The sequence below is a fragment of the Fundulus heteroclitus genome, chromosome 23, assembly GCF_011125445.2.
Source record: "Fundulus heteroclitus isolate FHET01 chromosome 23, MU-UCD_Fhet_4.1, whole genome shotgun sequence".
NCBI lineage: Eukaryota > Metazoa > Chordata > Actinopteri > Cyprinodontiformes > Fundulidae > Fundulus > Fundulus heteroclitus.
Window position 1 is genome coordinate 16129976 of NC_046383.1, and position 17079 is coordinate 16147054.

The 17079-nt window shown below is 39.8% G+C and overlaps 2 protein-coding genes across 4 annotated transcripts; both read right to left on the reverse strand.

Moving 5' to 3' along the window:
• Positions 1 to 2574: 2574 nt before the first annotated feature.
• Positions 2575 to 8862, reverse strand: LOC105920436 (probable E3 SUMO-protein ligase RNF212). Of its 2 annotated transcripts, none has more exons than XM_021312652.2 (11): positions 8758 to 8862; positions 8071 to 8187; positions 6830 to 6891; positions 6667 to 6741; positions 6512 to 6568; positions 6126 to 6184; positions 5997 to 6056; positions 5100 to 5139; positions 4921 to 4972; positions 3076 to 3140; positions 2575 to 2790 (listed from the first exon to the last, which is right to left on the reverse strand). In XM_021312652.2, the coding sequence occupies exons 2-11, from the start codon at positions 8177 to 8179 to the stop codon at positions 2644 to 2646; spliced, it is 726 nt and encodes a 241-aa protein (XP_021168327.2). In that variant the 5' UTR covers positions 8180 to 8187; positions 8758 to 8862; the 3' UTR covers positions 2575 to 2643. The 2 variants fall into 2 exon arrangements, with proteins under 2 accessions (XP_021168327.2, XP_021168331.2); XM_021312656.2 differs by having other exon boundaries at positions 2576 to 2790; positions 3071 to 3140.
• A 1415-nt stretch (positions 8863 to 10277) lies between these two features.
• Positions 10278 to 15976, reverse strand: si:ch211-255i20.3 (transmembrane emp24 domain-containing protein 11). 2 transcript variants are annotated; one of them, XM_036127784.1, is made up of 5 exons: positions 15820 to 15976; positions 14127 to 14218; positions 12795 to 12920; positions 10917 to 11063; positions 10278 to 10646 (listed from the first exon to the last, which is right to left on the reverse strand). In XM_036127784.1, exons 1-5 carry the CDS (start codon positions 15947 to 15949, stop codon positions 10602 to 10604), a joined length of 540 nt encoding a protein of 179 aa, XP_035983677.1. In that variant the 5' UTR covers positions 15950 to 15976; the 3' UTR covers positions 10278 to 10601. The 2 variants fall into 2 exon arrangements, with proteins under 2 accessions (XP_035983677.1, XP_035983676.1); XM_036127783.1 differs by having other exon boundaries at positions 10286 to 10751.
• Between the last annotated feature and the right edge of the window lie 1103 nt (positions 15977 to 17079).

Genomic DNA, 17079 nt, shown 5'->3' on the forward strand with positions numbered 1-17079 from the left:
AGAGTTGCAACTAGAACTGGAAAAGCAAAAAAAAAAACAAAGCTTTCTTATTACAGTTGTGTGGGAACAGCTCAAAGACCCCAACTATGAGTGTGTTTGTTCATAAGGAAGAGATTAGGCTGATTTAGTCGTCGGCCCTCATCCTGTGACACTATGACAGCTTAGGCTGCCCCGGGGGGGGCCGTTTCTCTCTAGGTGGACCAAAAAAAACAGGAAACAACTTGAAATGTCAGTGGAGCACAGAAGGGGATCAGCTCCACTGAGTCTGCACAGAAACATGCCGTAAACAGCGGCGGGCTGAGAGCTGCGTGCGCAGGCCCAGAACACACACTGTCACACCTGAGCCCCCTTCAATGGGCATTATTCAACACCTGACAACCAGGGACAATACATGCTAAGAACGCCCGGCCTGTCTGAACACATCACACGTCCTCGCCACCCGCCTCATCGCCGGAGCTCTCCCTGCCACACTGACTTCAGGTGATATCCGGTTTCTGTGAGGATACGCTTCTCTTTGTCTTCACCTGCAGCTCTTTTGTAACAGATTTAAGGGGAAAAAACAAGTCATGTTAGCAGAAGTGCATCCGACAGGCCGGCTCTGGCTCAGGCTGCTCAGCCGCATCCTTCAAAGAGGACCTGGGAATGTTCTAGCAGCCTTTCAGCCTTTACTGTTAAAGCTGACATGCATCCAGTTCACCTGTGGATGAGACAGGTGTCAGCTGCAGCCCAGCAGGCTGCGCGTCTGATTGGTCCTCTGGTTAACGATATAACAGGCCAGATAGGAGAATATTCTAGTTTATGAGTTTAAAACACAAATAAACCTCAGTCTGTGTTCAACACAGTTCTTCAGGTTTAAAAGGCTTCCAAAACAAAAAGAGGTCCCACCCACTAAAACAGGAAGTGCTTCCTTATATGGATGGTGATGTCATTTGTTTCCCTGCGTCGCTGTAAAACAGAAGACAGATCGTGTTCTAGATCAACCTCGGTCCATGGAGTCAGAAACCTTAAATTAAAGGGAGGCAGCAGCCCAAAGCTGAGGAACCAGGACACGTCCACAGTGGACCGTCCACAGTGGACAGTCCACTGTGGACCGTCCACAGTGGACACCACGGCTGGGACAGATCAGACTTACTGACCTGAGACCTGGACTCAGTCTGATGTGATGGAGCCGGTCTGTGAGCCACAGACTGCAGGCTTTACTGTGAGAACCTCAGTGATGTTGGGCCATTATTATGGGATGTTAATAACTCATAACCTGTTTATGTCAGCTGTAGCTTCATAACTGATGGAACCTGCTGCTTGGCGTGTTTCTCAGCCCACTTAGTCCCAACATGCATCAGGGTTGAGGGTAAAACCCTAAAAAGCTTAAATGACACTCGCTTTGCATCTCTCTCTGTCAGTGCCATGAAAAAAAACACATTTTTGTGTCATAAGCTTCTCCTGAACGTCTGTTATATATCTAGTGTAGCTCAAAGGAGTTAAAAAGCTTTCAGGGTTCATTATTAAGGCAAACATCCTCCTCCTTTCACCAACTGCATTAAATTGCATCCTAATAACAAAGAATATGATAAAATCTACTTAGTTTCTATCGTAGGCTTAAAATGCAAACACCAAGTGTGATATATAGAGAATTTTAGGCCTCGTTTGTGAGGCCAGACCTGTAATGGCAGCGCTGCTCAGGGCCACCTGGACTAGTGCGCAACTACTGCCAGTTATTAATTTATTCTGTTTATTTTATTTTATGGTGGCAGTTTTTTTATTTTATCTTTTTAACACATGTAGTCCAAGACAAATTTCCCCTGTGGGGACAATCTACCTATCTTTATGAATAACCTGAATTAAATAGTTAAACATGAAGGCTTGTATGTTGTGAATTTAGATCTTATTTTGAAATCTCAACTAAGTTGTTAAATTCAACTGTTTCTATTATTCTTCTTTAATATTTGCTCGTGCCTTTGCAACGTGTTTTAAACCTTCTCTTGATGTTCCTCCTGCATGTTTAGCTTCAGCTGCAACTTGTTTCATGTTTTGTTCCTGAGCCAAATGAAGGAGGATGTCTGATTATATATCAGTATTTTAACTTTTCATTCAGCGCCTGATTAGCAAGTTTAAAGGATTTATTTAAACTAACTGCAGATAAACAGATGCACTGTGTATCCCAACTGCATTCTGATGACTACTGTAGTGGTTAAAGCCTCCCAAGCAGAACATGGACAGGTTTGTGGATCTGGTGACACAGTTTGGAGAAACGGGAGCTAACAGTTATTCACACCAGATAAAAATGCCAGTCAGAAGTGGAGCACCTACCTGCATGCTGCCAGCTGTGCTGAATCACAGACAGCTTTTAAATCTCTGGGCTGGGTTCCAGCCTGCTAGGTCTCAAGCTCTCAGACAGTAATGAGGATAAGTCGGCATATTACCTTGATTTTGTGAATTCAGATTGTAGCTGGACATTTTTCTATTGCTACTGTTGTTCTTGGGCTGTATCTATTTAGTTTATTTAGAGTTTAATATTAGGAAAAACAAATAAATGCAACACTTGCTTTATCTATGATGGTTCCAGAGAGGCTCAACTCATTTTTATCAGTTTATTTCATCTGAACTTGGACACAGAAACACATATTAGGACAATGACACATGCACCTAAACATGAACCGGGTTGTTTTCTAAGGACAGAAGCTCAGAGACGACATGGAGAGTCTGAAGGAGGACGCCGGCCTGAAGACGGGGGACTTCCACCCTGAACTCTGACTGAACAGCTCTGGAGTTGGAGACGTTGTAGGGGAGCGGCTGGAAGATGAGAAAAATCCTCTTATTCTGACTTTCCAACACAAATTCCTCCGTTTTTTAGAGGCACATAAAGAAAGAATATCTGATGCAGGAGGTGGGGTGCCGGGGAAGCTTTTACTTCATCAGGTAAAACAGAATTAACTTGTTTAGTCTGTAAGCTTTTCATCTGCCACAATATGGAAAATAAAGAAACCTATAAAAACAGCAAAACTATTGTAGATTTTAAACAGAGGATTCATTTGATGTCTTTATTGAGAAAATGAGAAATAAAGCGGGTCACCTGACCGTGGCCGACTGTACACAGTGGGTGGAGAGTGGGCTCTGGTTGTAGGGCCTGCAGGAGATGGAGCCTGAAGGCACCAGCAGATAAATCCATGGTTAACGCTTCACAGCATGAAAACAGCTGCAGACACACATCTGGTCACGTGCATTAAGGACCAGCTTCTGGTGATCTATCTCCATCATTTACAGGATGGAATGATCTTCTAAAAGAGACATACCATTGTTACTTTATCAAGGAATTTCTTTTTGAATCCACAGCTAATGACCGTTTTACCTCTACAGTTCCACCCTGAATGCAGATGGAAAGAGGACATCTCCAGCAGCATGATGCTGCCACCACCGTGCTCCACAGCCACGATGGTGAGGAGAAGTTCAGGTCAAGTAGTTTAAATTAATTAAGTAGTTAGTTAAACTGAACCCAGGGAACTTAATTGTTGTCTAAAAACATAATTTACATTAACTTGATATTTATTCCACCCTGAAAAAGGGGGAAATGTTTAAAATAAATGAAGAAAAGTCCAGAATAACGCCACTGACTGTATTTCAGGGGAAACGTCAGCCTGAGGTTATTTGTCTGATTTAGCTGCTAACATATAGCAGCTCGTTTCCTGGTTTACCAGCTTCAGACATGCAGAGCGTACGCAGGGGAAGCACACGTATAAAAACCCAACCCATCAGAACCAAACCGTGTTAAAGCTAAAATACGTCCGTTCATCAGTTATTTAGAATAAACGCACTCTGCCAATAATAACATGACAGCAGCAGCACTACTGCGGTTATGTTGCCATAATTTAGGAGACAGATCAGATTAACCCATGAACCAGTAACCAGAACCAATACCTGGATTTACAGCCACTTCTCAGGAAACCAGAACCGTATAAAAGCTTTATTTCAGAACTTTCTGTTCAAAAAATGAAACTAACATATCGATTCAAGTTTAATGATTCTGGCTCAAAGTTAATGAAATTGGACCTCAGACCAACCCAGACATGTGGACCTGCTCAGCAGAACTGGGTCTGGGTTCTTTGTGCATGCGTGAAATGGAGGAGACCAGCCTGAGGTTCTGCTCCGGGTTCTGGAAGCCCAGGCTGCCTTCAGCTCGTCTGCACGGTTGGTTCTGGTGTCTCATCTTCCTCCGGATCATCCATGGGTTCTGGTGTTAATGTGGTGATTATTTTATATTTTTATATTTTAACGTGTTCTGTCTAACAGTGCAGGTTTCAGAACCGGAGCTATGTACCAGAAGCTTTATCAGCCTTTCTGCTGGGACTTTTATACGGTACCATGGCGCTTAAAGCAGGATAACGGTACCGGTCCCAGGTCCTGCTGAACATGAAACCTGCATCTCCATGAAGCCTGCCAGCAGAAGGAAGGATCCAGCGCTCTAAGATGTTCTGGTCCATGTGTAGACTGTGGACTTTAGAAACCCAGTGGACCAGAATCAGCAGATGACCTGGTGGCCCATGTCTTCTCCAGTCTTCCTCCAGACTCTGGACCTTGATCTCCAAGTGAAATGTACTTTACTCCCATCTAAAGGACTCTGGACCTCTGAGCAACGCTGCGGTAGCTCTCTGGTTCAGAACCGGCTGCAGCCGGGTTCTGGTCTGCTGCGGCGTTGCTGGCTCAGGAAGTTATGATGCCATGTCCACTTTTTCCTCCACTGAACTTTCCAGTACCGTGACTGGATCCAGCGCTCACTGAATACCCGTTTTATTACCCATGATCCTTCAGGGCTTCCCTTATTAGTCTGTTTCCAGCTTATCTGACATAAATTAGATCAGAAGCGGCTGCTGACGTCCGCTCCAGCAGACCTGCAGCACTAGCATCAGTGAGAGGCGGAGAACGTACCCATTCTTCCCTCCTGAGGCTTCTTCACTGACGGCCTGGGCACCGAGTTTGGCTGCAGCAGAACATTAATCACAGGTAATGCAGCTTATTTAACGTTACGTGTCATGATGGCGTATAATGTGCAGAGATGGCCTGTAAGACGTCACGGATGTGGGCGGGGCTGACTTAGCGGCGCTTACTTTCCTGAAGAGGCTCCGCCCATCTCCATCCATGGGTTCACTGCAGCCAGACAGGAAGGCAGGCTTCATTAGTTCTGCTGGCCTCAGCTGGCTGAACACCACAGCCGCTCCCTCTGAGGCAGCACAGCTTTAAGCTACATTTATTCTGCCTCACAGTCAAAGCTGCATTTACCCAGCAGAGCGAATGCTAAGGTAGAAATCAGCCGTGGAGCTGGAGGGAGCAAACGTTTAGAAATGATCCTTAAAGAGCAGAAATAGATCAATGTGAGCCAGTGTTCCATTTAAAGCATGCAGACCATGTGGCGCTGATATTCATCTTTAACGGTCAAATATTATCAAACTACAGCTGTATATTCCTTTATTTATAATTTCTCTATGTATTCCGCTATAATCCATAGTTTTAACCAAATGTATAAGGTTCCCACTTCAGGAAGAGCTCAGACACTGAGTCAGCAGCGCCACCTAGTGGAGAGCATGGCGTGTTGCTGATGTGTTCATGCACCTTAATTAAAATAAAATAAAGATTTTACATGCAGATAAACAGCAGATGTTTAGAGCCACATAAGTGGAAAGGTTAAATATCGGTTAATACTTAAGGATCCAAAGTGAGAACTAAAATAGAAATAGAAATAAATGACGGCAAATTAAGTCAAATAAAAAAGATTAAGCACAAACATAAGAAAAAAACAAATACAGTAGTTATTAGCAATAGAATACCCAGAGTTAAAGTAATGTGTGAGTGAGTAGGATAATATTCTAAGTTATTGTTCTATGTGACAATTTGAAATAAAAATGCACCTGATTATTAGTGTAATATTAGAAACAGGATATTATTAACAGGAGAACAAAGAATATTCCTGGATATGATCATTGAGGCTGAACAGAACGTTCTCTGACCTGCGGTGCTGCAGAGCGTTCTCCAGCGTAGCGATGTAAGCGCTCTGATCACTCAGCGTCCTTTAAACGGAAACATTCAGTAGAATTTATTAAACATTTATGGTCCATAAATCTAGACGCTTTACTCACTTTGACATCTGCTGCATTTCTTGTTTCGTCTTCACCAACAACTCCTCCACTTTCTTATTCTAGAACAAGCAGAGATTCTCATCATTATCAGCGTATGAGCACAGCGGTGAGGCAGAGGCAGAGGCAGATAGGTTGTGGGTTCAAATCCAATTAAAAGAATGTGTGTTAATGTTCACAGATGGTGTGTAGGAACCCAGCAGACCTGCAGGTGTGTCCACACAGCGCTGACCCAGAGGGGCTCACCACAAATGATCACCACACTTTTACCATTTTGATTTGTGAAAATCTTCATTATTTTCCTTCTGCTTGTTTGTGGTTTTAATCTAATGAAATGTTCAGGAGGGGCGTGAAAACTTTACCAGGCCCTGGACAGACTCGTCTCTCACCCTTTGTTTGTAGTAATCCATCAGCCTCTTCTGATGTCGAGCCTGAAATATGACGACCTGCAGACACCACGGTTCTCAGTTCTTTAGGGTTAACACACAGATTCACAACTTTTTATGCATATTATTAAACATGACAAAGAGGAAACTGTACTAACTTTGCTGATCTCTGTCAGATATCTGGTTGCCACAGCACCAAGGTCAGAAAACAGGTCCTTGATGTCTGGGCTGCTCTGAAACAGATACATTTAAATTTAAATAAATAGATTTAAGTGTGTGCAGCGGTGGCTGGAACGTGTAGCGGCAATAAAAGTAACTTACTTTGTCAGAGAGGGGGGACACCTGGCACTGGGCGCTGCATATTACACACCTGCCATGGCTGCCTGAAAGATTGCAACAGGACACTGACGGCGTTACAGAGATGGTTTAAATTCCTGGTAAGACTCAGTGATGCTGAGACTTCAGCTCAATAACTGAAGAAATGCGGTCCTAGAAATCTAAAGTTAATAATCAGGAGGCTTCAGCTGTGGGGGAAGCCTGACTTAGCATGACAGGAGACCCCTGATCACAGAACTGCCACCTTGATCTGGGTTTGAGAGACCTAGAGAGGTTTTGCCTGCAGAGTCAGTTAGGGTTCAGAAGAATACCTAAATGTTTCATACCTGATGGCAACCATTAAAAATGAAAAGCAGTGAGATATGTAGACTGGCATGTAGGCCAGAGAGGCTTGTCCTCAAACTTGTTCCAATTTATCTTATAACCCGATATATTTGGGTAAAGATCATAAACAGAGACTGCCACCAGCCGCCCCTTAATTTTTGAATCTGCACATATTTTTAAGGCTAATGGCTGTAAAGCAATGGAGATAAGCTACATTTCTGCCTCGTTCCTCTGGAGAGAGAAATAAAGCCCTGAAAACAGCCCCTTAGTAACAACTGCAGCCTATAATAAATATTATTATATTTATCTTTATTTTACATTGAGTGTTTAGCCTAGTCATTTTATTATGTTATCCCTTATCTGATCTACTGCATTCTGATGTTTTACCTATTTCACTTTGTTTTACCTCGTGTTAAAGTGTTCTTTAAATAATGATGACAATAATGATAATTATGATCACAAGAAACTTTTGCATCAACTCTCAAAAGCTGGAAAGAAAAGAGACAAAAACATTTTTCACAACTCACTAAGTAGCTCAGGGTAATATTTTAGACTAAAATATTTTAGACTAAAATATTTTAGACTAAAACATTTGACAATTTATATATTTTTTTCTCTTCAATCTCACCATCATGTTCATTAATTTCTGTCAAAAGCTGCAGCATTTTGATTTAATCCATCCTAACGTAGAATTTGCAAGACATACTCTGATTGGATGAAAAAAAAACACAACCTGTCTGTAATTGGCTGGTGGAGCGGACAGTTTTTTTTTTAAGTTAAACCCCCCCCCCCCCCATTACAACCATCAAACGCAGCAGCAGCGGATATGAACGTCTGAGTGGAGCTGTAGTGATGGCGAAGGACACTAAAAGCCGACTAACCATTTAAAAAGTGTTTTCTACCTTTCTGATAGCAGACGCTACAGACCACGTGGCCGCATGACGTCACTGCTAGCTTGCGCTCAGGACTTTGAGAAAGAAAGCAGGAGTTGCAGCAGACCCAGTGAGACATTTCCAGACCTGTTAGTGAATAAAACTACAATTACGTTTCCATTAGCATTTCTAATTGCATTTGATAGTTAACGGCATTGTATTTATGTTGCTGGCTGTAGCAATAAAAGCAAAAAAAAAAAAAAAAAAACACCTAATGGTTTAATCCTTTTAAAAAAGGATTAAAAACATTTCTTTTTAGCAGGACATATGACTTTTAACATTTTACAATTATGCTATTGATTTTATTCATAAGTGTTTTAAAGCGATGCTTAGTTTTAAATTTTGATTTTACCCTTCTATGATGATTTTACCTGTAGCACTTTCAGATTTTTCTTAAATGTAAAGTGCATTACAAATAAAATGTATTATTATTATTATTATTGTTAGATTGTTTGCTAGCTGCATACTAAGGTAGCATAATGCTCACTGATATGACAAAATAAAATAATTTAACTCTGCTCTGAGGCCAATTAGCATATTTAGCATAACTAGCTAGAGCTGTCCCATACTGGCTAACTCGTTGGACCTGCTGTTAACTTTCCACCTTTTGGTGAGTAGCTCAGCTACATAAAAAAAATAACTTATTGTTGTTGTTACCGAGTAGTTCGTTGTGAAATGTTTTGGGTTTCCTGTGAACGCTTAGCTGTAACCCTGTCTATCTAATGGAAAAACGGTTATCCCTGGCGAGGCACCGCGTCTTCTTCTTCTTGAGTTTATTGGCGGTTGGCAAACATCTTGTCGGTGCGCATTACCGCCACCTACTGGTGAGGAGTGTGGGTCAGAATGGCACTATGTATTTCTAAAGATGCTTATATTTTCATAAATATATGTCTATAAATTTATATAAAATATCTGTTTATAAATACTAAATACTCCTAATCATTCTGGTTATTGTTAGATACTTAAATAAATATTGATAACATTCATTTTCTGAATTTTTCTGCAGAATGTCCACCAGGTCAAATTTCACTTTCTCATTAGTAAGGTTTCTGACCAAGTTCCTTCTTTCTTCTTCATACTTCTTACAACACATCACTACATGTTCTTCTGATTCTTCTTGTCCACAATATTCAAATCTACCTGAAATATGTTTCACTGTTATGAATAGTGTGTCATTTAATCCAGTATGTCCAAATCTAAGCCTTGAAATAACTGTTTCCCCTCTTTGTTTCTTTCTGCTATCCTCATTTCTCCGACTTTCCATTGAATCCTATTAAACCATCTTCCTTTCCTCTCTTCTTCCCATTGCTTTTGTCATGTTTCCTTCAGTCTTTGTTTAATAATACTTTTAATTTCTGTCTTACTTAAGTTAATCATCATATCAATGGTTCTATTTTTTGATGCTTCCTCTTATCAGCAATTTCATTTCCATTAATTCCTATATGTGCTGCTGGTACCCACACAAATGTAACATTAATACCCATCATTTGAATTTGATATAAAACTTGCTGTATTTCAGTCAAGATGTCTAATCTACTTTCAAAAAAAAATATTCTGTACACTGATGAACTTGAATCTGAACAGATAATTGCTCTTAATGGTCTCACTTCCACTATCCATTGTAATGCTAACAATATTGCTAGCATCTCTCCAGTATATACTGACAATTCATCGTTTAATCTTTTATTTACTTTGACATTGAATTCTGAGACATAAAATGCAATACCTAGCCTATCACATAAACCTTTGGATGCCTCTGTATATATTTGAATATAAACGGAATAACTATTGATGTATGCCTGTGTCAGTTTATGATTAAATTAAATTTTAATTAAATTAAATTTTATTTATATTCCGCCAAATCATGAAAAACGTCATCTCAAGGCTTTCCAAATTACTGGTAACGATACAGTTTGACCACATTTAATTTGATCTAATTTAAGTTCTTTTGTTTTATATTGCACCATCCATCCAGAACTTCCCGTTTGTCTCCTCTCTCTTTCCCAACACGGCTGTAATGTGGTTGAAGTGTTTCCAGGGTAATTTAACCAGTTGGGGAGCTTGCATAACATTGAGCCAATGTGGATCAAATAACAAAAAATCTTTTACAAGTACATTTAAACATGTGCAATCCAAATCTTGTTTTGTAAAATCATTCAGGCTGTATTTTGTTTGAATGTTTAATCTTTGACAAATTCAAATAGTTTATTAAAAGTCCAACATTAAGATGACATTCATGCTCTTAACAAGTGGATATAAACATTTGAACTGTGACAATCACATGAATTAAAGCATTGCATCAACAAAAGGTAGATTAATTTTGTGAAACATTTTTTAAGTTTCATTTCTTTACCCATACTCAGCTGTAAATCATCTCAAATGCTCATGTCTTGTATTTCCAAGTCCTGAAATAATGTTTATGTCTTGGAACAGCAGAGCCGTGAAGAAGAACCTGCACAGCAGAAACCAGGAAGTGTATCTTTCCTGGCCAGAAGTCCTCATCACACCAGTTTCTTGGCTATGAAGAAGTCTTTGAGTCGTTTCATCTGCCAGAAACCAACAGAGAGAAGAGTGAAGGTTTGAACCACAGCCCACCACAACACCTTGCTGTTGGTTTCTTCACTGATCTGACGAAATAGCTCCTCTTTTTCCTGAATAAAAGAAATAAAAACACAAAAGGGAAGATTTCAATATTAATTTGGGTGTTAATTTTAATTATGTCAGATGTTTTGGCATGGTGCAAAGTCAGAGGCACCAGCGTCTCTTAGGGGGTTTATTCTAATACTGCTTTGTAAGGATAGGAGCATAAAGTTTACCCTGTGGTATTCCTGCAGCCTGGTGATGTGTGTCATCTGACTAATGAGGTGCTGGAGATTTTCCTCCAGAGTTTGCAGGTTGTCTTTGGTTCTGTCCACACTGTGATCAATTGAGTGCTCGCCCATCTGAACGTCCAAATGTAGTTTCTGTGTAACAAAAACAAAACCCACACCATCTAAGCTTTGCTTGTTCTTCTTTTTCTGTGATTTAGTAAAAAACTAAGTACTTTGAAGGCACCTTTTAAGTCTCTCAGGGTCTCCAAACAAGAAAAACATATACAAGATAAATAAAACATAATATAAATCCCAAAACTATTATTGGATTCATAAATAATGATTTAAAAAGTAGCAAATTTAAAGTGTGTGGGGGGGGGGGGGGGGGTATAAAGAGCTTTGAAGGCGAGGAGGAGAATCTTGTAGTCGCTGCGATATTTGATGGTGAAGATGTTTAACGACAGCAGTGATGTGTTCTATCAGCAATGTTCTGGAAAAGTTCAGTTTTATTTGAGACCAACACCTGAAAGATGGAATGAGAACAGAGAACAAAAAAACTTTTTGCACCGATCAATAACTTTTCCAACATGGTCTACAAAAGTCAACCTTTTATCCAACCATGTCACTAAACACTACTAATGCCGTTCACCGTTTAATTTATATGTACCTGACACTGTTTAATCTTTTAACTGCTTTTGTTTTCCCAACTGAGGTCTGGTCTTGGCTGACTGTGGAACATGACCAGGTGAACTGAATAACGCTGATTAGGCAGCGGATGATGGGAGCAGGTGCTGCTGATAGTCATAACTGACAGAAACACAGACAGCCAGGAAATAATCACAACAAAAGAAAAGAGATGCAGCAACCCAATGCACTTCAATAATGCACTTAAATGCACCTAAATGCACTCCACACTCCAGATCAGTAGGTGGCGGAAATGCACCTTTTACGTTGGCCTGCCAATCCGCCATAAAACAACAGAAGAAGAAGAAGAATCTAATGGATAAAATCTTAAAATGGAAAGAATACATTTTGATTTAATAGAAATCCTTAGAAAGAACTGAAGAGATAAGTGCTATGTAATTGTTTTTCATTCTTAGATTAATTTTTGTAATTGAGAGGATTTGAATCTTATTTTGGTTTTGTTGATTTTCTTTTGTTTTTACTTGTTTTGTTCAGTATAAATAAGTAGCCATTCAGATCCACACTCCATACCAGTTGGTGGCGGTAATGCTCCATTTTGTTGTGTGCCAACCGGCAATAAAATTCCATAAAGAAGAAGCATGGAGAGGTGATGAGTGCATTAATGAGGAGAACTGTCCTGGGGGCTATAAGAGATGGATGGAGACGGTTCAAAGGTGGAAATATACAGACTAAGTAATGTAAATTACATCAGATTCAAAATATAAATTGCTACCAAGGATGATGGCATGCTCTCAGATTGAGGGGAGAGAGAACCTGTTTTGTGAAACTGTTACACTTAGTACAAACAAGCAGAAATACAAATTTGGGACATTTGTGGACTGATCTGTTGGTGGAAGGGGGTGTTGGGCTTGGTAAACTCTGCATAGCAGTAAAAGTGAAAACCAAACCTTCTGAAAATGAGCAGTGAAAGAAGGTAGGTGATGAAGAGCAGAAGGTAGGTGATGAAGAGCAGAAGGTAGGTGATGAAGAGCAGAAGGCCCAGAATCCAGCCCTGAGGTACACCTGAAAGGACCGGGGGAGATTTGAACTTCAGCAAAAGTCTCTGGGGGGGGGAAACCGTGCCTGAGGCCTCAGTACATCAGTTTGTGGTTTTCTGTCTCTGCTCCACTGCTGCGGTCGGGGATTTTAACCAAATCTATCTTAGTGCTGTGGAGGCGACATGTTTGTAATATTTCTTACCAGCCTCTCTCCAGCAAAAACGGAGAACCTTGTGGAGTTGGTTTGGAAGCAGAGATAGTGCTGACCAGAGGCGTGAGCTGTGAAGGTGAATTTACCAAATTTTCCGTAGCGTTTGGACATCTGAATCTAAAGAGGGAAGAGAAAAAGTATTAAGTTCCTTTAAATAGTTTTCTACGACTTCCTAAACGTCTGCTTAGGAGTTCTTGCAGTTTGTCCTTGACACGTCATTTGGGTGCAACCTTGTTCTAATGTCTTACCTGAAAAGTAATGTGTGGTGTGTCAGAAATTAGATTTAGTCTCTACCATTAAACTGATTACTCTGTTCTTGCAGCGTATGCAGTGAGCTTTAGTCTCAACATTGTCTTCAAAAGGCATTTCCATAACCTGAAGGTAATTTCACTTTTAATTTTAATTAGTGCTTAAAAAGGGGAATTTCACAATCAAATCAATTTTATTTATATAGCGCCAATTCATGAAACATGTCATCTCAAGGTACTTTGCAAAATCAAATTCAATCAGATTATACAGATTGGTCAAAATGTCCTATATAAGGGAACCAGTTGATTGCATCAAGTCTCTCCAAGCAGCATTCACTCCTCCTGAAAGAGCGTAGAGCCACAGTGGACAGTCGTCTGCATTGTTGATGGCTTTGCAGCAATCCCTCATACTGAGCATGCATGATTTTAGATTCTGTTTCAGTCATATTTTTCAAGCCGTTCAGTTTTCTCTGCTCTCTATTACGTTTGCTTAAACAATTAAATCACAGCATTTGCTGCAGAGCCGATAAAAAGCTCATGGACTTCCGGCTTACCGTTTCATCATTTGGACAATGCAGACGACTCTTCCTGTGGCTCTACGCTTCTCCAGGAGTGAATGCTGCTTGTCGGGACTTTGAAGCAATCAACTGGTTTCCTTATATAGGAAATATTTGACCAATCTGTATAATATGATTGATTTTGACTTTGGAAAGTACCTTGAGATGACATGTTTCATGAATTGGCGCTATATAAATAAAATTTAATTGAATTAAAGATCTCTGCAGCTCCTGGACAGACGGCGTTCATCTTCTCTGCCCTTCTAGAGGCTCCAAGTTCACAACAACATGTATTTAAGGCCTAAAAAGTGGATTTGCAGGATATATAACCCTTTAAGGTAAATGTAAGGTTCACAGAAGATGGTAGCTGCTAATGTGGTCTAATTATTCAATCAGCTCGTTAGTGACTCTATGCTAAATGTGTTTCATGATTAGCTTTTTTACAATCAGTGTTATGTGTGTTTTTAATGCAGGACCAAAGTGTGACATCTTCATGAAGACAAGCGTTGTCTGCCTACCTCGTGGTTTGGGTCTCTGACTGTAACGGTGACACCGAGGAGAGCCGAGCGATCGAAAGACTTCACGTCCCATGGCTCTAAGAAGAAGTGTCCTAAAGGTAGGAGACAGAAACCAACTTACACAATGTTCATCTAAGTCAGCAGCCTGAAATAAATGGGTTTAACATTTATTACTTTTACCTGGCCTTTATTAGAGGTCGTTATTTATACTTGAAATATTTCCATGGAAGAACGTAGATGCTGTGTGTGTGGAACCGTTTTTGTGTCGATGTGGTTGAAGGTGTTGGATTATCCTGTTAAAAGAGCCGTTGACAGCCCATTTTCCTGGCATACGCCATCACATTTTTATTTAAAATGTCCCGATGTGTCAAAGATTCATGCTGACAGTAACAATGTTCCCAGAGCTTTGGTCCCCACAGCATCACAGACCCTCCACCGAGCAGTTGCTCTAAACCGTATTTAGCCTTCGTTTTATCCCAGTCTCACATATCGCTTTCCAAGAGACTTTTTTCTGCTCTCAATTTTGAATAAATAAATATTATATTTTAAACCATTCAGCTTAACTTTGTGTTGCTGACTTTTACACGGCAAGTCTTATATATATATATATATATATATATACAACTTTATTCAGAAACAGTTTGTGAATAATTACAATTGTTTATTGCCTTATACATGATTTGTGCATTCTGAAAATGAACCAGTGTTGAACATTTCTAAGTATTACCCCAGCTCTCTGCACAGTAATGTAGATAAGGGAGGATCAGAGAACAGTAGAAAACATGGAGTGATTTATGGTCCAGAAGGGTCTACAATTTGCTTTGTATCTGCTTTATATCAGACTTCCAGTTTATCTTATTGCCAATTATTACCCGTAGAAATTTGTTCTCATATACTCTTTTAATATCCACTCCATCTGTTTGTATTGATATTTGTGTGTTATTATTGAAGTTGCCAGATAACATGAATTTGTTTTTGCTGAAATTTAATTTTAATTTCTTTCTGACAAACCTGTTTGTTTGTGCATTTCAGTAGTAAGTCGCAGTAGTTTGTGTAAATCACCCCAGAACAGAAAATACGTGTCATTTTGCAAATAACACAAATTTACTCATCTTCACAAATTGTTTTCTATTAATTAACGGTTCACCCATCGTAATACCGACCTCCTGATCTCACAACGTTCACATTTATCGAGTAATATGGGGTGATTGTGTCAAAAGCCTTTTTAGGATCTAGGAATATTCCAGCTGAACGTAATTTATGCTCCATGGCGCCTGTGATCTCCTCGATTGACTGTTAATGCCAGTGTTGTTCTAAATCACTGTTCATTTATGAATTTGTCTAGTCTATTAAGTAGTTTTTCTAGAATTTTGGAAAATTGGGGTAGTACAGAAACTAGAATTAGTAAAGTGGCGTCTAAAGTGAGGCTGGTGTTTGGAGTAAAACACGTGAGAAGCTTGTTGCTTTATCTGATGGCGTTGCTGAGGTTCACATCAGTTCCTTTTCTAACAGACGGGGATAAAACGGGTTAATTAAACTGTTCAGGGAGCCTAAATGAAAAACCTTTCTGCTGCTGAAACAAACGGCCTGTGTTTCCAGCAGAGCATCTCACAGACCGCTACACCCACAGATCCCGTTTACACTTCCTTTGGTACATAGAAGAAGTAAAGTGGATTTTCTGGGTCAGACTCACCTGTCACCAGAGTGTCTTCAGGAATCTCCTCAATGATGCATTTTTCCTCCTGCTCTCCCAGATCAAAATACATGGCTGCAGCCAACGCCAGCGAGCACTGGAGGAGGAAGGCGACTCCTTTCAACCCCATTCTGGTTTATGCTTCAGCGCTGAAACGTCTGGCTGCAGCTCGTTTAATGTGTTCAAAGAGCGAAGCGTGAGAAACCTGCAGGTGCTTCTTTATGTGACCAGTCCTTCTGGCTGCCGTGTGATTGGTTCATCTAAGAACCTGTTCTAAGCTGCTGCAGCTTATTTTTTGTCAGGTCTAAAATAAGAACGGTAATTTTACTAAATGTGACACAAACCATTTGCTCTGTTTTCTGTAATTAAAGGAACGGAGAATGTTTTCTTGCAGGAGGACGCCCAAACAATGGCTTCCACAGAACAGATGAAAATGGACTAAAGCAGGAAAATAAACGCATGTCTACATTTCCAGGGAGTTTGTACAAAGACCAAAGTTTCTAGGCAAGTCCAGCTGCAGGTCTATTTTAAACATCTACTGATAACTTTGGCCATTTTTCTTACAAAACACAGCAAGGTCCATGTATGTTTAGACTTTGACAGAAATATTTTTTTAACCTCTTTACTGCAATATAATCATAGTATAATGGACACAGTCCTGATGCACAGTAGAATTGATAAACAGATTTTATCTAACTCAAATTTGCAATTAATGAAGTTTATTTTTTTTTGCCGATGCTCCATATCAGTCCTGAAAGGGGAATATATATATATATATATATATATATATATATATATATATATATATATATATATATATATATATATATATATATATATATATATATATAAAACATTAGTCAAAATACAAAGAGAAAACGTTTTTATCCTAAGACAAAGCATTTTAATGTGTTTCCTTATTTTTAAGTTAATTTGAAGTGTAGCCTGTTTTTAGATGATTACTCCAGAGCAGCTCATCGTGTAAAACCAGTAGCAGCAACTTTTAGTTATATTGTCATTGTTTACAACGGCAGGCGGCCATCTTGTTTAACAAGCATGTATTTAGTGTCACTGTGAATGCAGGTCAGCTCCCAAACCAGATGACTGGAATAAAACCAAGTCTAAAACATTTTTAATCAAATCGTCCAGCACTATTCTAACTGCAGCCCACGTGGGATCAGATTCTCGGTTGAATTTAGGTCTGGACTTTGACTAGGCCATTCTAACCCATGAATCTGCTTTGATCTAAACCATCCCATA